Raw genomic sequence first — 23,347 nt, forward strand, 5'->3', positions numbered from 1 at the left:
AACGATTTTGTCCTTTTGTTTCACCTGCTAACATCATCAGTATCTCTTACTAGAGGCAAAGAGTCACTGCACCTTGTTAATTCTTTTATATTCTCTTATTTTCCACTCTCTTTTTAATCAATTTTTAAATTGGTACGCTATGGCACACCGATAACTGATAGTGACACACATAAATTACATAGCCGTCCTGTTTATTTTAATATGGTCCCCCTAGGTTTATATATGCAATAAACTGCCACACCTAGTAAACTACAAACTTTGAATATCCAGAGTATCATAATGTATTTCAACAGTAGCCACCCAAGTCAATCTTATCTCAATTAGTTGATTTATTTATATATTATAGTACTCTCTTTATTTCAGTTTATGTGATATATTTCTTACTCGAATACGTTTCTCGACAAATATTTTTTAAAATCTTGAATTATTAGTTTCTAAATATGTAATTTTTATTTTAAATAATTTCAAAATTCTATGTGCGAATTTACATTAAAATTATTAACTTGATATCCTACTCCGAACTTAGTGTAAAACAAAGGAAGTATAATAAAGTCCATAGCTTTGTTGCTCTGTTAGTGCATCTGGCAGCTAGAGAGAGATGGGGAAAGATGGATGTAGAAGAGAAGAAAGTAATTTGAATCTTCCATTGTTTGAGTCAAAGGCAGCGAGAGGAAGGAATATGTACAAGTTATTTGCTTCAACAGTGTTTGTGGGTATATGGTTGATATGGATATACAGATTGATTAATATGCCAAGAAGAGGTGAATCTGGGAGATGGGCATGGATTGGAATGTTGTTATCTGAGCTTGTCTTTGGTTTCTACTGGATTATCACTCAGTCTGCTCGTCTCGATGTTATATATCGTTTTCCTTTCAAGAACAGACTCTCCCTCAGGTTCGCTCTCTTAATCATTCCATATATATATATATATATATCAGGATTTTTTTTCTCTTTATTCTGATTTTGATTTTCGTATCATGTATTTTGGGTCGTGCTTTATGGTATTTTCACTATATAAAAAAAATTCAATCCCGCAAAGAATTGTTCAGGAACTACTATCGAGATTCTTCGGACGTGTAATCGAATAAAATAAAATAAAAAAAGGCAAAATGGTTTCCCGTTTGGTTGATTTTATTCAATGATTGACCAAAATATTACTCCCTCTGGGTATACTTTCATTGTTAGTCTGTTTCCAGAAAGAATGACACATTTCTATATTTAGAAACAATTTAATTATAAACTTTTATTTTACCCATTTTACCCTTAATAAAAAATTTTTATCGTCACACAAATATTATGACCCATAAAACTTTTGTCCCCTAAGCTTTTGAGATCATATGTTTCAAAAGCCTTCTTCTTTTTTTGTTAAACTTTGTGCCACGTCAAATTAAATCATCTAAATTGAAATTGAGTAAATAATAATTAATAAATAAATTATTCATTTTTATTACTCCCTTCGTTTCAATTTATATGAACCTATTTTCTTTTTAGTCCCTACGAAAAAGAATGATCTCTTTCCATATTTGAAAATAATTTACCTTTATGCAATGATTTATAGTCACACAAAATATATGTGCCTCATTTTACACCACAAGTTCAAAAGTCTTTCTCTTTTTTCTTAAACTTCTTGCTCAGTCAAATTTGTTCACATAAATTAATAAGGCTGGAGTAATAAATTGCATGAACTTAGATCAATCAAATAATAATATTTCTATACATATGGAATTATTCGGCCTAATCAATTTGTCTATTTAGATTTATCTTTACTTATATATATATAGACACACACATAGAAATTATTAAAATTGTACTAACAAATAACAAAATTTGAAATCCATAATTCTAAAGTATCATGAATTTAGTGATAAGAATTGAATCCATTGAAGTTTAAATTTTGAATTAATCTTTGTTTTGAATTTGTAGATACGAGGAGAAGTTGCCAGCAGTGGACATATTCGTTTGCACAGCAGATCCTATAATGGAGCCTCCAACGATGGTGATTAACACAATCTTGTCAGTGATGTCATATAATTATCCTCCACAAAAGTTGAGTGTTTACCTTTCAGATGATGGGGGTTCAGAATATACGTTTTATGCTCTCCTTGAGGCCTCTCAATTCTCAAAATATTGGATTCCTTTCTGCAAGAAATTCAATGTGGAGCCCAGGTCCCCTGCTGCCTATTTTAAAGATTTCTGCAGTTTAGATGATAAAGCTTTTGCACAAGAATGGTTCAATACCAAGGTGAGAACTTGCCTTTTTTCTCAAAATTGAAAATACTGATAAATAAGTGAGTTGAGTCAAACATGCATTCTTTCCATAACAAACGAAATCGTTGCCTTCGGACCCAACTGTGTTTTGTCTTCGGCTTCATGTGTCGCTTTCTCATGCGATCATTAAATATGAACATATTTTACCCTATACACTCAGTTAATCTAAATTTGGACGAGTTGGGCGGGCTACTAAAATATTTGCTGAATTTAATTTACTACCTCTACGGACATGGAAATAATTTAATCATGTCTTCCTTACAAACTTCTTCAGAAATTATATGAAGACATGAAAACCAGGATTGAGGCTGCGATAGAAAGTGGAAACATCCCCAGTGAAATTAAGACTCAGCACAAAGGGTTCTCGGAATGGAACTCAAAAGTCACAAAGCATGATCATCACTCTATTGTTCAGGTAATATATTCTCTTGTTACTACATCATTTATTAAGATCAAAAAAGAAAAGAACAAAGAATAAAAGATCTACTTTGTGTCCTTTCAGATTCTAATAGATGGAAGGAACCATAACATGGCTGACGTGGATGGAAATCGATTGCCAACACTTGTCTATATGTCACGAGAGAAAAAACCAAAGTGGCCACATAACTTCAAGGCCGGATCAATGAACTCATTGGTATATAAAGCAATGACAATTTCTGCTTGTACAATTTCATTTTCGCTTTTTTAGGATTTAACTTATATATATTAATAGTAAAAAAAACTTTGTACGCGTGCAGATAAGAGTTTCGTCACAAATAAGCAATGCGCCCATCATCCTTAACTTGGATTGCGACATGTACTCAAACGATCCAGATGCAATAAGAGAATCACTGTGCTTCTTCATGGACGAAAAGAAAGGGCACGAGATAGCCTACGTTCAGTATCCTCAGCGTTATAATAATGCAACCAAAAATGATATTTATGGAAATGTGGCTCGAGTGACTCATGAGGTAATTTGTAGAAATGATCATGCTTTGACAACCATTTTTCAACTCTATTGGTGTATGGAAATGAAGTACTACTATTTTATTAACATTCAAAGACATGTTGATGAATTTAAAAACTTTGAATCTCCACAAATGTAGATTGAACTAGCTGGATTAGGAGGTTATGGAGCAGCTCTGTATTGTGGCACAGGGTGTTTTCACAGAAGGGAAAGTCTCTGTGGCAGAAAAGTCTCTGAGGACTATAGTGTTGAATGGAATAATAAGGAACAAAAATTCACCTATAAAACTGTGGAAGAATTAGAGGAAGCATCAAAAGTTGTTGCAAACTGTAGCTATGAAGAGGGAACTCAATGGGGAAAACAGGTACTAATTTCTTTATCCACGTGTATGCATTTTCAGACGTTTCGAGTTCAAATATGAGAATTGAGCCATATTTGGTAGGAGTGCTAATACCCCATAGTAAACTTTCAAGAGTGCCAGTCCAAATTAGTCGGACCAGTGGATTTAAAAAAAATTACACCATAGGAACATTCTAGCAAAAGATGATAAACATATGTTTGTTTTTTGCAATTTGTTTTCAGATGGGGCTGATGTATGGGTGTCCTGTGGAAGATATAATCACAGGATTAACAATCCAATGCAGAGGATGGAAATCAGTGTACTATAATCCCAGTAAACCTGCCTTTTTGGGTGTAGCTCCAACAATCTTAGACGTTGCTCTTGTTCAGCATAAGAGATGGTCAGAAGGCTTGTTCCAAATTTTCATATCCAAATACTGCCCCTTCATATATGGCCATGGAAATATCAAATTGGCTGCCCAAATGGGATATTGTATTTACCTTCTTTGGGCTCCTGTTTCTGTTCCTACGCTGTTTTATGTGTCAGTTCCTTCTCTGTGTCTGCTTCATGGCGTCTCTCTATTCCCAGAGGTAATCGGTTTTACTATTTAATTATGTCTTCAACATATATATTCACGTGAGGGCCTGATTCTTTATCACGTGCCAATCACATTTGTCCGCTCAGATATAGCTAGCTATTAGATAGAATACATTTTTATTTACTTTTGGCACATGTTATGTCGCAGGTGTCAAGCCTATGGTTGTTGCCTTTTGCATATGTGCTTTTCACCTTGAAGTTTGTGTATTCCTTGGCTGAAGCCATGAGCTGCGGTGATACACCCAAGTCCTGGTGGAACTTACAAAGAATGTGGATGATTCGAAGGACAACTGCGTACTTCTTCGCATTCATAGATTCAGTGATTAAGCAATTAGGCCTGTCTCAGACAGCATTTGCGCTCACAACAAAGGTAGTAGACGACGATGTCCAGAGGAGATACGAGCAAGAGATCATGGAATTTGGCAGCTCATCTGCCATGTTCACTATCACAGCAACACTTGCTTTGCTTAACCTGATTAGTTTCACTTGGGGAATCAAGAAACTTGCATTAGATGGAGTGGTAAATACTGTGCCACAAGTTATTCTATGTGTATTAATGGTTCTTGTGAATGTACCAGTGTATGAAGCACTGTTTTTCCGCAGCGACAAGGGAAGCTTCCCGTCCTCTGTTTTGGTACGATCTGTCGTCCTAGTATCACTAGCATGTCTGCTACCTCTTTTTTAGATTATAGTAGCCTTGAGATTGGGCTTTTGTACCGATGTACACAACTTTAAAAGATGATATTTAAGTTATTAAATAATAAAAAAAAAATGTAAGTTTCCAAAATAATTGATAACTGACCATGTAAAGTTTAAAAATTAAATCGGAAAAGGGTTAGATATATCCCTGTACTATCAAAAATGGTTTAAATATACCTTTTGTTATACTATTTGGCCATCTTAGACCCTACCGTTATACTTTTGAACAAATATATACCCTTATTTTGGATGGAGTGTCACGTGGCTGTACCAGATTAAATCCACACATCCCCTTTTTAAACCCGATTCACTTAAATGAAACCCGATCTGACCCAAAATCCACCCCATTTGAAGACCCTACAAGGTTATACAAAAGACTCGCAGATATTACACATCCACTGACAATGGCCGGTGCAAGATGAAGAACATCAATGGCTTCTACTAAAGCTTTGACAAAAACCAGAAAACCCTAATCCCCTTGTATAAAGAAGGAGTAAAAAAATAGCTGAGAGCTCAAAATGATGCAACAATATCAATCATACTCTGTTTAATATCTCAGTACCTCCCTGATTCTTTGACGGACCTTTGTTTCTCCAAGATAGCTTGGAGAAAGGAATAACCAACTTAGTGGTTACGTTGCATCAAAGTTGAAGACGTTTTAGTTAAACAATAACCAGAGAGAGTGTAAAAATAATTGAGTTAAGGATGACTAATCAATAAACTTTTGGTTGTTTGAGGATTAAATTCAGGGGAAGATAGTACTAGTACTAAAAAATGGGCAAAATTCCAAACGGTCAAAGCTTTAGTTGCAATGTTTAAGGGTGTATTTGGCTTCTGTTGTTGGTTGCTAATTGATAGCATGATTGTGGAATCTGTTATCATGAACATATCTTGAATACATGAGCTACTACATAGAAATGAGGGCATGAAACGTTATAGGGTCTTCTTTTGAGTGGGGTGGATTTTGGGTCGATCGGGTTTCTTTTAAGTGAATCAGGTTTTAAAAAGGGATGGGTCGATTTAATCTGGTGCAGCCACGTGGCACTCCATCCAAAATAAGGGTATATTTGTACCAAAGTATAACGGTAGGGTCTGAGATGGTCAAATAGTATAACGATGGATATATTTAAACCATTTCCGATAGTACAGGGATATACTTGACCCTATTCCGAAATAAAAAATGTTGATTTACTAATATTTATAACAAATAATTTAATACATTAGACTCTGTCCATCTCAATTTATGTGGCACTATATATTCATTTCTCGAGAGTTAGTCTCGTGAATGTGTTTTAGAAATCGAGTTATAATCAAGTGTCACATACAATTAGTGAGTTGGAGTGAGTGTTTGCTTTACAAGTTAGAGTAACTTGTAACTCAAATAGTCGTAGTAGGAGTACTGGAGAGTATTGAATTACAGTCTTGTAATTGATACATTTTTTCCTCATTGTTCTAGTGGAGTTGAAGTTGAAAATCCTATGTAGTACGTCGTGGTTTTTGCACTTTTTGAGTCGGGTGATTTTTCACGTGAAAATTGTTGTGTTTACTTTACTGCTTATTTACTTCACGTTTAAGAAACACGATAAAAAATCAAGTTCTTTAATAATATATACGAGCACTCAAACTAACAGTTACCACATCTACTATTTAAAAGATTTTCTCCACACGAAAGAGTAACTATCTCATAGATTACATTGAAAAAAAAAAGAAATTTTGAAGAGCAAGCTCACGGGCCAGCTGCGGCCCGTTTAGGACCATGCTGGGCTAACATCTGGAGGCCCTTTCAAATGAAGGTCTAGGCTAGGCAATTAAAATCGAGAAATTTTCATAAAGCACTATCTTTTAGTAGTAATTAGCCATCTATAGATATCATTTGCTATATTACGGATTATAGATACCTTTTATGTGGTTATAAGATGTATTTGATGTATTTAAGCTATTGTATTCATGAATACAGTAGCAAATTGCGTGAATCAGGGAAGTTCAGCTAATCAGTTGTTGTATTCGAGCGTATTCGATTGTATTCATGGAGTGAAATATGGGATTATAACTGGACAGATTATTGTATTCGACTGTATTCACGGCGTGAAATAGGGGATTACAGTGTTTTTAAAATGGAAAGTGAAGTAATTAACATAATAGACTCCTAATATAATCAACAAAATCAATTATAACACACAAATTTTGTATTTTCAGTTATAAAAAAGATTCTCAACCGAAAAATATCCCAAAAATATAGCAATCTTCAGAGAAATTATATAATACATCTGAATATATAAATTATATTAATTTAAAAAAACTTATGAATACATTCATGGCATATAGCGAGACAGTGAATACAATGAAATACATAGAATACAGCGGGATACATTCAAATACAATGAGAAAAAAGACAGTGAATACAATGAAATACATGGAATACAACGAGATACATTGAATTACAATGAAAAAAAAAAAGACAGTGAAATACATGAAAATACATTGAAATAAATTAACAGAAAATCAAGTTGCTCAACCCCAAACTCCATCGTCTTTGTTCAAGATATCAGTAGGATCTTTTGTTATCTGCCTATTTGGGCTGAATTTTCCGATGTTGCTTTTGATATATGCATATCTAAATGCAAAAAATCTTCATAGTTTTCTTTGTTGCTGCACAATGCCGATTCTCTTTTCTTTACTTTTTGTTTGCTCGCGTTGTTGATTGTACAGACTCCTGCTATTTGGTTAACTTCTTGATAATTAAGCGAGAGTTTTTTCTATTGTAGGTGGTTCTCCCAGTAGATCAACTCAAAGCCATTACTCCGTCAACTAGTAAGATCAATCCGCATAAGGAACCCTAATTGGATCAATGGAGATGGAGAAAGTGGACCTGCTCTGAAGTGGGCTTTGCACAAATCCGGTGGAAGGAGGAGGAGGAGGAGATCGGAAATTTTAATGGGATGAGGGAAGAGAATGGGATGTATCAAAGTAGAGAGAAAGAAAAAAGTGTAACTGATTAGCGTATTTAGTTGCTTAGGGCTAGGAGGTAACCAAAATTAAATATTTTGCTATAAACCTTAAAAGGTATCTATAGAATATAATTTTTTTAAATGGTATTTACTTAAAATAAATAAGGTGTTAACCTTTACTATAGGAGGTAAAAATTCCATTAAAATCTCCAACCCGCTAGGGTGTACAGTGCAGTAATAGTGTGGGTCAGCCACTTTTTAGTCCTGTAATTAAAAAATAGCCACTTTTATGAACTTACAAATTGGGTGAAATTCCATGACAAAATTTGGAGCTTGACCGTGGAATTTGAAATTCCTTGACTATTTTAAATTTATTGGGGCTAAGAAGTGACTATTTATGAATTTTAGGGCGATGTACACAAATAGCCACTAACAGCTCATGTCTTTATTTTAAAGCCAGTGTTTTAAATGTTTTTAGCCTTTAGCCACTAGTTTAATAAACTTTAACTGCCCGGACGAAAATACCCTTTTGCTCATGTCCTTAACTTCAGGACTACATGTCCTTAACTTTTGAACTTGAAACTCTAAGTTCAGGACTTCAAGACTACATGTCCTTAACTTTTTAACCTGTAACTCTAAGTTCAGGACTTCAGGACTACAAGTCCTTAACTTTTGAACTTGGAACTCTAAGTTCAGGACTTCAAGGTTACATGTCCTTAACTTTTGAACTTGGAACTCAAATTTCAAGACCAAGCATCCTTAACTTTTGAACTTGTAAGTCAAAGTTAAGGACCTATTGTCCTTAACTTTTGAACTTGCTTGTCCTTAACTTTTGAACGTGTAACTGTAAGTTAAGGACTGTCTGTCCTAAGGACTGTCTGTCCTTAACTTTTGAATTTGTAAGTCAAAGTTAAGGACTTATTGTCCTTAACTTTTGAACTTGTAACTGTAAGTTAAGGACTGCTTGTCCTTAACTTTTGAATGTGTAACTGTAAGTTAAGGACTGTTTGTCTTTAACTTTTGAACTTGGAAATCAAAGTTAAGGACTTATTGTCCTTAACTTTTGAACTTGTAACTGTAAGTTAAGGACCTATTGTCCTTAATTTTTGAACGTGTAACTGTAAGTTAAGGACTGTCTGTCCTTAACTTTTGAACTTAAAACTCAAAGTTAAGGACCTATGTAAGTTAGAAAAAATAGAAAATGAATACGAACAAGCAAAGAACAAAGAATTGAGAAGTACCTCAAAAATAGCAGAAATAAAAGCAGGTGATTTTTTTTTTTTTGGCAAACTGTTTTTTGAGGTTTATGTTGGCTTGGTACTATAATAAGAACAATTCCCAAGAAGTGAAATGGGAAAGATAATGGATCTAAGTCATAGAGTTTTGATATTATTCTCACGCAAGTCTTGGAAATATTTGTTGTTCACACTAATAATTCTAATAGTAATAATAATTGCAGACACACTGCAGAAATAGTAGTACAACGATGAAGAAAAGACTTTTTGTGGTCTCCTTTCTTATGTGGCTACGACGAAAGTGAAATAAGAACGTAAACATTCATTTTGGATTACGGAGAAGGCACGCAGAGAGAGAAGCGAGGGTTTGGGAAGAAAAGCAAGGGAAGAAAGGATAAAAATGTCTTTTTCACATTAATTTTAACAGGGCAGTGGCTATTTTTGCTCAACATTAGAATTGCTGGATAAAAACTAAATACCACCTTAAATAGTGGCTACCCCATGCCATTTCTACTGAATTTTATGCCGCTAAGATTGGGTTGGGTTGGGCTAGCCCGCTTTGGATATAAATATGTAAAATAAAATGGGGAAATTTTACTTTATACCCATTAAGTCAAAACTATTTATCCTTTAATACGTAAGCCCAAAGGATTTACTTTTTCTACCTATACAGTCTAAATTATTTACCCGCCTACCCAATTCCCTTTCCCTTTTCAATTTCTCTAAACAAGCAGAGTCTCACGCCCCAAATGTTCCTTTCCTCCTTCAAAAATACCCACTGCTTAGTCTTAGGGGTGGGCGTTCGGGCAGTTCGGATTGCATATAAAATTTCGGTTTGGATTTTTAGTTTTCGGATTGACGAAATGACAATCCAAATCCAATCCAGATAAGTTCGGATTGGATCGGATTTTTTAAGTTCGGTTTCGGATTAATCGGTTTGGATATTTTGGATTTTCGGTTTTGAGCTTATAAGTTGAGATGTCTCTTCTTTTTACAAAAATAAATATCCAAATGAAGTACTCATGTTACATTGCCTGAAAAGTTCTTCATTCTCACCGCAATCATCCAAATGAACTATTAAAGTAATGAAATTATTATATTAAAAAATAAAAAATAAAATAGAGACGTTAATACGACAGATAAGAAGTAGAAATAGTAAAACCATGTCCAAATAGAAAGTATTCTCATAATAACTTAGTAATTAATATTGAATCTATATGATAATATCTAATGGGTAAGGTATTGAACTTATTACTATTGACATATGGATAATGGACTAAATATAAAATATAAGAATTTTGGGATATCCAAAAATTTGAAGTACCAAATCCAATATCCAATCCGAAATCCAAAAATTTTAAAAATTAAATCCAAATCCAATTCGTAATTCGAAAATTCAAACCAAAAATTCAAGAAATTCGGATTTCGGTTTGGATTTCGGATTAGTCCAAAGTATGCCCACCCCTACTTAGTCTTTTTAGTGTATGGCGAAAATCCAAAACAAATCCATGCATTTACCCTTTTTTTGTTGTTGAAATTTCTATATAATTTTTAAAAGACAAATTTTTTATATTATTGTACATGAGTTTCACTCCAAAATTCTCTTTCTATATTAGTATTTTTTTTTATTTTTTGTATTTCTGAACCCATTTGTTGTTGTGTTTATATATTAAGTTTCTCAGCTCTGATTTTTGTATGTGTATAAGATCCACCATTGATGAGCTTGAAGCTCCTGATTTTTTTTTGAAAATTTATTATTTAATTCAATGTGGGTGCTATAAAATATTGATTATAGTACCTTCAAGTAAGCTTCCCGAATTTGAATTTTTATGTATATTTGAGTATTCACCATTGTTTGGCTTGAAGCTCTTGAATTTAAATTTTTTATTTTGAAGTTCTTTTATTTGATTCAAAGTGGGTGCTGTTAAATATTACTTATAGTACTTCTGCAAGTTCATACTGAAATTTGATAGTATTTGGAGCTGATTTAAGGTGATTCAGATCGAAATTTTCAAAGAAAATCGAAGAAGAATATAGCTACCCAACAATATACCACTACGATATACAATATGTTATAGGAGTATATAGCTATACTGCAATAGTATACCATTATAGTTTACAATATACTGCAACGGTATATTGTAACAATCGAAGAAGAACACAGTTACCTAACAGTATACCGCTACAGTATACAATATATTATAGGAGTATATAGTTATACTGCAACAGTATACTATTATTGTATATAATATACTATTACGGTATACCATAATAATATGCAATATACTGTAACAGTATGCTGTAATAGGATATAATATACCATAATAGTATACTTCGACTGCGATTTGTTGAATCATCTAGGTGTTATTGTGCAAAACTACAATCATGGCTATAATAACATTATACTGTTATAGTATACAATATAATATAACAATATAACGTGATAAATAAGTCATTTTTTAATTTTTCCAACTAGGTCCTTGCAAAAAAATAAATTTTTGATGGAGTTCCATGAAAATAATATTCTTTTCTTTTTTATTCTCTCCCTCCAAGAGCTCCCCACCTTGCTCTTGGGGTGACTCGAATTCACAACCTATTGGTTGGAAGTGAAGGGTGCTCAACACTTAAGCAACCCACTCTTGTTTCGTGAAAATATTATTCATTGTATAAGAATTAGTCGCCGAAAGACATAAAATAGTAATATGGGAAAAATATTATAAAAAAAAAGGTTCAATGAAATTAGAAAAGGAAAACCACGAAATTAAAAAAAATCAACAAAAGGACAGAAAAATAAAAATAAAAGAATGAAAAGAAACGAGCCAAATTGATTATAAAATCAGATTATGGTAAATAAAGTAAATAAAAATAATATGATTCTGGAAAAAAAATTATGAACAGAAAAAAAAAAGAAAAAGAAAGTAGAGAAATGAAAAAGAAAATGAGAAGAAAAAAAACAATTATCCACAAAAGTTATAATGGGTAGGAAGGGTAATTAGTTTGGTGAATAGAAAAATTAATTGGTAGGCAAGGGTAATTAGTTTAGTTTTTGTGGGTAAAGTCATAAAACTCCCCAATAAAATTAAGGAATTTTTACATTCCTATACCATATAGGAAACCTTATTACCCTCAATGTTTAAGGTTTGATATAATTACATTTAGTATACCAAATTACCAATTCTATAACATAGTATATTTTAAGGGTACAATTAATGCAGCGTATATCCCTCCTTAATTCAAGGTACCGTATATCCCACCCCTCCCACATTTTAAGTTTCGAGGTTAAGAATTACTGGAGAACAAAAGTTCAAAAACATGCAAAACAGCTGCACTGCGACGTCAATAGCATACGATTTCGAGATTTCTTTCGCTATCAATGGCTTCCCTCTTTAGCTCAACAAATACGTGAAACGTCATCATCTATGGAACATCTTATGTCCTCTTCTTCTGTCTATCACAGTAACACTGAAGTAATATTGGAGAATTCTACTTTTCTTCAAACTAGGATAAATGGATCGACTAACATCACATGTCCAATAAACCAGACTCCAAACGTTGCCCAAGTTACGTCACTAATAGATGATAATGGAATTGAGGTTCGATCGTAGCTTGTAGCTTAATTGGTATTTTCGGCATTGGTACAATTTCTCATTTAATTGTAGCTTAATTGGTATTTTCGACATAATTGTGTTTTTGCAGAAGATTTGTAGAAGTTTTAGTCGTTTTGGATTTGTGAAAACAGAAAACAATGCATCTACAATCAGAATACAAATAATCTACAATTCATCTACAAAATATCTACAAACTGGGTATATTGAATTTTAATATCCCAATTCCCATTCGATTGTAGTTTAATTGAGATTTTCGACATAATTACATTTTTTGCAGAAGATTTGTAGAAGTTTTAGTCGTTTTTGATTTGTGAAAACAGAAAACAAAGCATCTACAATTAGAATACAAATAATCTATAATTTATCTACATAATATCTACAAACTGGGTACATTGAATTTTTATATCTCAATTCTCATTCAATTGTAGCATAATTGTGATTTTTGACATAATTGCGTTTTTTCAGAAGATTTGTAGAAGTTTTAGCCGTTTTTTTATTTGTGAAAACAGAAAATAAAGCATCTACAATCAGAATACAAATAATCTACAATATATCTACAATTTCTGCAATATGTCTTCTTCTTCTTCGAGTTTCAATCTGAAATTCATTCAAAACCAAGTCTAATCTTCACCAAAACCCCTCAAAATTGAGATACAAACTCCAAACCATATTCCCGATTATTTTCAACAACACCCAATCCAAACAAATAATGATTTTTGAAAAACCAAATTTGAATTCAAAGCTTTCAAGCTTTTTAATGGTTGTCAATGGTGGAAAATATCTGGAAGAATATTTACTTCCATAATTGTAGCGCGCCTAAATAGGAATATCTGGAAGAATATTTAGTTTCAGATTTGTAGCGCGCCTAATTAGGAAGGAATCAGCTCCTAATAATTGGTATTTAATGAATGATATATATTTTGTAGAATAACTGTGAACATGGCGGGTAAATATGAAACTATGCACATTTTTGATAATAAGGTTTCATATATAATATAGGAAGGAAAAAGTCTAAAAAATTAATGGTATTAAAGACTAAGGAGTGCCAAATTCGTGGGGAACGCCAACTTAGCTCGATATAAAAAAGTAAAATAGAATTTATCCACTTAACTATCTAAAGATTACTTGAAGTTAAGGTTTGGTTAATACAAAGTTCCCAACTTCCTACTCCATAACGGGTTGTGTCAAGCAATATAAACCGGTCTCTTAGGGGTCGTTTGGTAGGGTGTATAAGAACAGTGTGGAATAAGGTGTATTAGTAATCCATGGATTAGTAATGCATGTGTCATTAATTATGCAAATATTATTTTTTATCTATTGTTTGGTGTGGTATATTAAAATTATAATGCATTGCATAATTTTTAAGAAAAATAGTTGGTTACAAAAATGTCTTCCATATTTTCTAGCTTAAGGGACTTTAAGGACAATTTTGTCAAAACCATGCTAATGCATGCATTAAAGCCTTGGTATTACTAATGCCATGGTTTTCTATGTATTACTGATGCACAGGATAATGCCATGTATGATGTATATTAGTTATACACAAGTTGAAAAAATATACCAAACAAGATATTAACAATGCATAGAACTAATGCTTGCATTATTTTTTCTAATACCTCCTGCCAAACGACCCTTGGGAAAAGTAGTTTTGGGTATTAGTACTGCCGCACGTCCCTTTTTCTGGATGTGCTGTAACTTAACTTGGTCAAACACTTTAAGTTCCAACTCTTGCTATTCGCGCTCCAAAGTTTCACTTCTTTCCCTAAAATGGTAAGCCTAATATTCATTATTTCTGTTAATCTTTGTTAGATTTGGAAAATCGAACTCAGAATTTATTTATCGCAGATGAGATCTGAAGTTTGGATGGCGGTGACAATATTGGTAGTGGCATGGAGCTTCAATGGGGCATTTGGGATTAGATTCGTAATTGAGAAAGAAGAATGCTTTTCACATAAGGTTGAAATGGGGGAGACAGTTCATTATTCCTTTGTTGTCATTAAGTCCGATGGCTCTTGGCATTACAGTGAAGAAGAGGGTGTTGATCTTGTGGTATGATTTACTTAACAGAGCTCTTTTTTCCCCATAAATTAATGGATTTTTAAAAATATGTACATTTTTAGTAATAGTTTATTATGCCTCGTATTTTTGTTAAGATTAAACCTGGTAAAAAATGCATCTTACAATGGTCACTGTGATGTTATTTGAATATTTTGTTGATTTTGTTTTCATGAAGAGAATGTACAGAATCTAGCAAAGGTGTCTTTTTTATTTCTTTTCTAGAAAGCTAGCTGGCATCGACATAAATAAAATAAAAAATGTGCCTCAAGTAGAAAACAGTCCATCGAAAAACTGTTTTTGTATAATGTGGGATACATCCCCCTCAAGTACAAAGATAGCCCCGAGGAGGAATCGCAAAAACCCGGGGGACTTGGGAGGGGGGGAGGGGGGTGTGCTTGAATTCTCATCCATGGGAATGAGAGTCTATGACGGTGCATATTCAAAGAAGTTTTGAGTTGCAGAGCTGTAAATTAAAGAGATGGATTCTTATTGACACAGAGAATACTCACTCAGGTTTTTCTTAATATTTGGTGTAGCTTGTTCTGCGATCGTTTCTTCATGCTTTCATGATGATGATATCTTAAATAGTCAAGTCGTACATTTTCTGCTTTTATCCATTATATAGTCAGTTATTTATACTGCATTATTGTATTGATGTTGCTAAGATGGTGATATTTTAGGTGAAGGGGCCTTCAGGAGAACAGATTCATGATCTTCGTGACAAAATAAGCGAGAAGTCCGAGTTTGTAGCTCATCATGAAGGAATTTACCGTTTCTGTTTCACTAACAAGTCACCCTATCATGAAACCGTTGACTTTGATCTACATGCTGCTCACTTTGTATACCATGATGAGCATGCAAAAGATGGTGCGAGTGCTACTTTGCTTTATCTTGGTGTCGACTTCTAATATGTATATTCGATATTTTACTTGATTTGTTTGAGACTTGCAGAGCATTTCAAGCCTTTGTTTGAGCATATCGGAAAGCTAGAAGAAGCTTTGTACAACATTCAGTTTGAGCAGCACTGGCTAGAGGCCCAGACAGACCGTCAGGCAATAGGTAATGTTTACTCTTTTTTCTTGTGGTTTATTACATGTAGCAGCTTCAACTGCATCAGTACCAATTTGTGATAGAAATCGGTTACCTTTTCCCTTTAGCATGCCTTTAGAATGGGGTAATTTTCCCCCTTCAATATTCCTCCTTTGGGATGTCTATCTTGTTTTGAGAGTTTAGTATATCAAAATTGAACGCTTGTCTTGGAAATCCATGATTCATGCCTGTCACCCTCCTAAAATTAATTTGCAGTAAATGTTAATCAGCTGAGCTACATAGAGTTGTTCACTTCTGCTCATCATCGTGGGCACCCACCAATAGTATGAATATCAAGTTGATGTAAAAGTTAAGGCCTATTAACCCAATTCACTTTTGAAGTCGTTCTCTTGGGATTTACATTATATATCTGGAATTTAGTGGTTTAAGTGCTTCACCTTATACTATATATGTTTTTACTTTTTGCATCTCAAACTTAAACTTCATCATATGAAGTTGTCTCCCCATATTAGCTGCAGTCATGAAAGTGTGCATAGTCTATGACATGGTCTCACAGATTTAATTCCTACTAATGCAGTGAATGAAGGAATGAGCAAAAGAGCCGTCTACAAAGCTCTGTTCGAGTCTTCAGCTCTTATTTGTGTTAGTTTTCTGCAAGTATTCCTCCTCAAGAATTTGTTTGAAAGAAAGCTGGGGCAGTCCAGAGTTTAGCTTTTGGCACAGGGATGATAATATTCTTCTGCCAAACCCTGTAAACTTTAGATGTATTAACTTTTTGTGCCTTTTTCTGAAGGCAGATCCCACAGAAACTAGAATCACAGATGTTTTATTCATAAATTATGTTATTTCAATACATTCTTTCAGGATTTAGTGAGATTTTTCTAATCTGTTTGCTTGCAATTCCTTTAAAGTCCATGACATGGTCGATTGTTGAATTTGATAAATCAAAATTTGTAATCAGCAATCATATATTTGCAGTGGCAATTTCCCATAAGTAAATAGAATTTTGTTTCAAACTCTCTTCGGGAACTAATTGGCAGTAGTTGTGCATATACCTGCATTTTATTTTCCTTATTGACAAGCACTTGATTATTTATCTTCTTTCTTAAATTTTTTGTTGATAATCGAGAAATTCCCTAGCTGGCGCATGGTTCAAAATTCGATAGATAACATACTCGACCCTTAGATCCTTCCACTTAAATACTAGGCTTTTAGCATGCGTAGGCTGCATCTGACTATACGAGGAAATCAGTGACTGGAGAAGTTATCTTGCCTGAAGTCCTGGAGTAGTGCCGTAACAACATGCATGCGGTTTCTAATCTTATTCCAAACCTACAGATGCTTAGTTTGTTACTTCCTCCGTCCACAATTTGTGACCAATTTACTTTTTTATTTTGGTCCAAAAATAAATGTCCCTTTATATAATCAAAAAAATTTTCAATTTATTTTTTCAAAATTACCCTTATGTACGTATCTCTAAAAAGTCTTTTACTCCTCATATTAAATTATGCTGCAACATTTAATTAAGGATAATTTAGTCACACTAACTATTCTTGTCTAGAATTTAGTATTACCTTAATTGGCGTGACCAAAGCAAATTGATCACTTATTGTGGACCGGAGGGAGTAAAAGTTTTCTAAAATCCTGTTATTTGGTAGTTTAACAGGTGTCAAGAATTATATAGCTGCCAGATACACCAATTTTACACATACAACTCCACATGGCTGCATAATGCAAGTTAGTCGTGAATACGCAATAAGTTGGTAAGCTTGGGAGTTGGGACCAGAAAAATCTATGCAAACAAGATATGATTGTGATGAAATTATCAGAATAATAATAGTTGAGATGTGTTCTACTAACCACACGTATATGAAAGCAATCGAAAACTTGTCTGCTAAATGTAAAATACAAAATACATCACATAGGTACATCAAACATGTCGTTTCTCCCCACTATCACAAGTTTACAAGACAAAAACGACTTCAGCAGTTCCTCTGTCTCCAGCGCCAACACAAAGGGAGTTCTGGAGTTTGTTGTGAATATGAATCCAATATTCGACATGGGCAGATAGATAACCTTGTCAGGATTCTGCATGGGGGCTTTGCATGCAGCAAAACCATTTTTTCTGCAAAATAAAACTTAAGGTGAGATCCTAAAAGATAACAGGAATGTTTCAGAGGTTCACCAGAGAAATGTTAGTGTCCGTTCAAACAACATCACAGCCCAGTTGTTGGGTAAGTTAATCTAACATTAAGAACCACAGTCATAACTAGCCACTAAGATAAATTTCAAAGAGGGAACAAACAAAAATAACAACAGCAACAACATCAACAATAAACTGGCCCTGATATTCCAAGACTAAGTTTGAGAACAGGCGACCAAGTCTTCCCAACTTTCGCCACCATGCAACATGTCAGGAGAAAAGTCCCTGCGAAAAATAAAAAGATAGTATATTCTAAAATAAAATTGTGTGTCTACCTTTCTCCTTTTTTCTATACCTTCAACAGAATAGGGGATTTGCACAATTCGTAGTCATGTTTTTGTCGCACTGGCTCAAGCATTTATGAAATCTTTGATTACGTACAATAACAACAACAAAAAACCCAGTGGAACCCCACACGCCATAAGTGGAGTCTGGGAGAGTAGTGTGTAAGCAGATCTTACCCCTACCTTGGTGCAGGTAGAAAGGAAAATCTTTGATTACTTATCAAAAAAGAAATTATCAAAGTCGAATGAAGAGAACATGTTGGGAGTAAAAGGGTAATATCATTTGCTTCACCACCCCCCCCCCCAAAAAAAAAAAAAAGGAAGTTACTATGGGGTGGAATTCTTCGAGTTCCCTAGTTATTTGTCCCAAGTACAAGCTAAAACACCAAACTTACCCGACAATTAACTCCAAACTTACACTAGAAAGTTCCATTCGAGAGAAGTCACAACAAAAGGAGTAAAAGACCCATTTTCAGCACCAGGGTATAAGATCCCATGAACAGTCCTCCACTTGTTATAGATGCTCACATCCAGAAGAACCCATGGCCAACTTAGAAACAAAGTTTTTCTAATTAATTTTCTATTCAACTTAGTTAGACGAAAGTATGCAATAACTAAATTACGAATTTTAAGCTTCGGCTAACAGAACAGAAATCCTTATTCTTTCTCCATTTATAAAAATTTAAGAAGCCAACACAGTGTGGTGGTTATGAAGACTATTTTATTAGGAGCAAGAGTTTTACCTATAAGCGGAGTGTTAACCAGAAAAGGACACAGGCACCACTAAATTGTATTTAGCTTTAAATATCATAAATAAAGTTTTCAAATATATTAAAATATGAAATATTGTATAAGAAATCATGAGAAATATTTACAAAAATGGATTAATCTATTTTGGAATGTTTTATATCACCAATTATTATTTGTAGAACATTCTACATAAACTATAGTTAAACACATAAGAGAAAATGTTCTGTGGCCCATTATCCGAGTTTTGAAGCTAGAAAACAACGATTTCTCAGTTCACAGAATAACATGCCATGGGGCGTTCATGCAAACTAGTGAATTTCTCGCTGGAGAAGTTCACTACCTAGACCTAGAACGATTTCCGAGTCGAGTCCCTACCTTGGCTCAAGCTTATTTTATCGTTGATCATCCCAGTTTAGACCCTCAACTCCATTGAGGTTTTTATAAATTTGACTAGGCGCTTTGTATGAAGGTTAGCCAGCTTCGATGGATTATGCTTGGGCAACAATGAAGGTTCCTCCACCATATATGAAGTATATGACTATCCTATTGATCCTATATATACACTCAAAATATTTTGGATCATTTATATTATGTTTAATCTCTCAATTTTCTCCTAATTTCAGCTCATTCGCAATCAAACTCTTTCGTTGATCTTTCAAGTAATATTGACTACTTGATTACAATGTAATTGACAATTTATTTTGAAAAATGTTTCATGAAGAACACTCCAAATCAGGACCATAGTATCATAGCCAGAGGCTACTAAAGATAGCCTAAAAGCGGCTTAAGCTTGGACATTGGATAACACTCCGGCCATTCTTTCTTCTCCTTTATTCTTTATTTTTTCTTCGGTTGGGGTGGGGAGGGGTGAGGGATGATGGAGCGGCTATGGTATTTCACCTCTTTGATAATAAAAATCTTATGTTTTATACGTAAAAACTCTTTATATGAAGATGTATGCTATAACAGCCAAATTATCTCAGTTTTAATTGTGTGAAGATATTTGGTTAGGAATACATAAAATAAAATAAGAGAGAGAGAGAGGAGGAAAAAGAAGATCATAGTGGTAAAAAAGTTCCCATTGAGCTATAAGATCAACTTACAGCTTGAGGTTTGAACGGGTCTGCTGCTTGCTTTGTATTGGAATCAGCCTTTGAAGGTGATTCTGGATTGCCACCTGTTTTTTTCTCATTTCGGGCCTTGTTGAAGATCACCGTGAATCCCTCTGCTGAAGCTGGGTCATTGACATCCCACTCACCAAACTTAGGCAATGGTTGACCCTTCTCCTGCTGATGGTTAGATAAAAAGGGAAACAAGACAACGTAAATAATTGTACAAGCATGAGAATACTCCCTGATATATTGATGTATGTATATTGTTAAGCATGCACATTGGAGTTCCTGAAGTAAGACTATTCGGATTTTTTTTTATCCTTCTTATTTACTTCTTTAAAACCTTATTTGATGGAAAGCACGTGATCTTATGCGCTTAAAAGGAGCTAGTTCCCTAAAATTTTCATTCTACAAGTTCAGCTAAGTAATCTAAGCATGGTCAGATTCTCCATGTCTTCCTCCAAATCCCATTATGCAACCAAACAAAAAGACACCACTAGATTTCCCATTCTATTTTCTTGCATGAACTGCAGTTCATATCAAATCTGATCCAGAACATCTGAGTTGCATAAATCGAGGTACGTGATAAAAGGATTGTTCTTTGATACATGATAAGGATCTGATCATAGGGCTCGCTCAGAGATTGGAACAATATACATTTGTGAATTCCTAAGTAACAGGTTTAGATCTATAGGGGCCAATCAGTAGCTAAAGTCACTCTCTCATAATCCATTTTCTCTTCTCAAATTTTCCTTCACCTACCGCCTCCCCGCATTTATTTCACATAAATAGATGAAGGGTAACAGCCAAATATTTGGAAACTGGCATCATAGCCATCCTCTGTTAAGAAGTTCTTAAACCACTATGACCTCAATCTCTGTAAAAGGGCCTTGATACCTTCAAAGAGTTCTAAGGCTGAAACGCCATAACATTCATATGATCCATAAACTTCTTAGACATCTCAAATTAACTCTAACTGGGGAGACATATATTTACCATCAAGAAATGCATCGGCATAGAGGATTTATGCACTAAATATAAGAAGCATGTCGTAGAACTTATGCATTAACTAGGAGTTAAAAATCTACACACAGCAATACCAGTGCTAAATTATGCAAGCCAAACGACAAAGAGTTACCAAGTTGAATTAATCAATAGAATCTCTATATTAATCGCAAAAGTACAGTACATTTATAAGGACACGTCACAGTCCACCTACCAAATGCATCCAATAAAGTCCTACATCAATTCCCTTTTCTGCTCTCAGCAATAGAACACATCAACTCCAACTTTATATGCAATTAAACATAGTGGAGTAAGTGTACACTTCACGAAATTTCGGTGACCCAACAAGGAAAAAAATGGAGAGGCACAATCTATAGGATATAACTTATGGGGTTAATCAGACCATACTACCAATTCTGCATTTGAAAATAAATTAAGTGAAGGAAAAATAATTATCAAATGATGAATTTTATAAAGAAACTAAAGAGGCATCTAGTGACAACTTATTTTTAATGACAGCGGCTGAGCAACTTGTGTGCATCTGGACTATTCCACCAAGTACTTATCTCACACCAGCACTGGTATTGGGTAACTCTGCCCAACCAAGCATTAGGACAGATGGGAAGAAACCACCTAGTAACTATTATGATATCAATTGTAGCATACAATTAAAGTTCACCCTAATAAACACCGATAAAGTACCTCAGGAGCAGTCAAAATGCAACAACAAAATACTTTTTTTTGACGATCGAATTCAGCTTACTCAAAGTAAATTTCATAAGAACAAAGCGATCTATCAAAATTCAGAAACTGAAAAAAACATATAACATGACAGAGCTAATTAACTCATGAGGTAATTTGGAAAGGATTAATAAAATCGAGTAACCCAAAAAAAAAAGTAATATTATATGGAAAAAAACCCAAATTTGGGGCTGGATTGTACACATACCGACATGAATCCGGGAATAAGTCAGAAGTGTTCTTCGGAGAATATGACTGGTGCTGTGCAGCAAGAGAGAGAAAGTTAAGAGGAGAGAGAATTTGTGAGAAAGAGTATATAATAGTATGTGTGTATGTATAGGTGGATGAGGTGTATATTGGAAATGGAATATGAAAAAAAATGGTAAAATGAGAAATATAGAGAGATAGAGAGTGGTGGGTTTAGGTGGGCTCCAGGGATGCATTTTGTGGGACCCCACACCACACCATGTGAACCCCACACAACTACTCTTTTACGCTCGTTGGCTGGCTGATTATGATTGAGTGATTAAGCAAAGAACGATTAGTCCAAGCCTAATATGCGTATTTGAATGTCAGAAGAAAGAATTGGTCCAATCATTCACACAATTTCACTTGTAGTTGTAAATGATGGTGATAGCCGATTCCAACTTATTTGTTATTATTGAGGTATAATTGCTATTGTTGTTGATAAATTTTGGTTAAAGCATGATAGACTAAACGAAAGATCATACATTACAAGGCAGAGCATATGTTTAAAAGACTAACAGACCTATCAAATGCACCTGTTAGAATATATTATAAACCATGTGTGTTGTTATATATTGAAGATTAAATTACCAGTTCTTATAAATCATAACGTTTATGCTCACAATTTAATGGTGAAATTAGGAAATGACTGTAGCACAAGATTATATTTAATTTATCTATACTATATTATGTTGGTCGCCTTTTTTACTCTTTTAAAATATATATTTTATATTCAATAAAAGTGTAATTTAAGCTACTTTCTTAAATTAGGACTTTGAAATCAACTAAAACTTTACGTATTAAATCGTTTCTTATTTGACTTATTGTTTACCCGTAAAACGGTACAGTTAAATTTATATGTGATTTCTAGACAAGTGAAATAATTTGATCCTGAAAATAATAAAATAGTTAAAGAATTATGCAATACTTAGCCTTAAGATGTAGATGAAACGGCAGAGATGACAGTTCCAGGAACAAGATTTCCGGGCACAGTAATAATGAAATCAAAATGCGAGAAAGTAATATTGTATTAAGCTTTGCTAGAAAATTCGTGTCCTTTACAATGATAACTGAGTTCACTTTTTATAGTTGTGTCTAGGGAATGAGGTCCTAGGATCGTGCCCTCCTTTAATGTCAATTATGAGGGCCATTGATGAAGATATAACGGTGGACAGAAATGCCAAATTTCCTGTAACGGGCCGCTGCTCTTAATGCAACAGAATCTTTTTTTATTAAATGATACCGGGCACAGAGCAT

The 23,347-nt window shown here is 34.0% G+C and overlaps 2 protein-coding genes across 3 annotated transcripts; one reads left to right on the top strand and one right to left on the bottom strand.

Moving 5' to 3' along the window:
• Window positions 1-258: 258 nt before the first annotated feature.
• On the top strand, window positions 259-16,649 carry LOC109206775 (cellulose synthase-like protein E6). The gene is made up of 14 exons (XM_019369636.1): window positions 259-894; window positions 1,924-2,242; window positions 2,543-2,683; window positions 2,771-2,902; window positions 3,006-3,218; window positions 3,354-3,578; window positions 3,797-4,144; window positions 4,300-4,785; window positions 9,844-9,879; window positions 11,589-11,608; window positions 14,537-14,690; window positions 15,380-15,566; window positions 15,651-15,758; window positions 16,327-16,649. Exons 1-14 carry the CDS (start codon window positions 599-601, stop codon window positions 16,458-16,460), a joined length of 2,799 nt encoding a protein of 932 aa, XP_019225181.1. The 5' UTR covers window positions 259-598; the 3' UTR covers window positions 16,461-16,649.
• An 891-nt stretch (window positions 16,650-17,540) lies between these two features.
• LOC109206777 (RPM1-interacting protein 4-like) lies at window positions 17,541-22,196 on the bottom strand. Of its 2 annotated transcripts, none has more exons than XM_019369638.1 (3): window positions 22,053-22,196; window positions 20,090-20,272; window positions 17,541-17,874 (listed from the first exon to the last, which is right to left on the bottom strand). In XM_019369638.1, exons 1-3 carry the CDS (start codon window positions 22,056-22,058, stop codon window positions 17,830-17,832), a joined length of 234 nt encoding a protein of 77 aa, XP_019225183.1. In that variant the 5' UTR covers window positions 22,059-22,196; the 3' UTR covers window positions 17,541-17,829. The 2 variants fall into 2 exon arrangements, with proteins under 2 accessions (XP_019225183.1, XP_019225182.1); XM_019369637.1 differs by having other exon boundaries at window positions 20,090-20,275; window positions 22,053-22,194.
• Between the last annotated feature and the right edge of the window lie 1,151 nt (window positions 22,197-23,347).

This window comes from Nicotiana attenuata, unplaced genomic scaffold (genome assembly GCF_001879085.1).
Source record: "Nicotiana attenuata strain UT unplaced genomic scaffold, NIATTr2, whole genome shotgun sequence".
NCBI classification, from domain to species: domain Eukaryota; kingdom Viridiplantae; phylum Streptophyta; class Magnoliopsida; order Solanales; family Solanaceae; genus Nicotiana; species Nicotiana attenuata.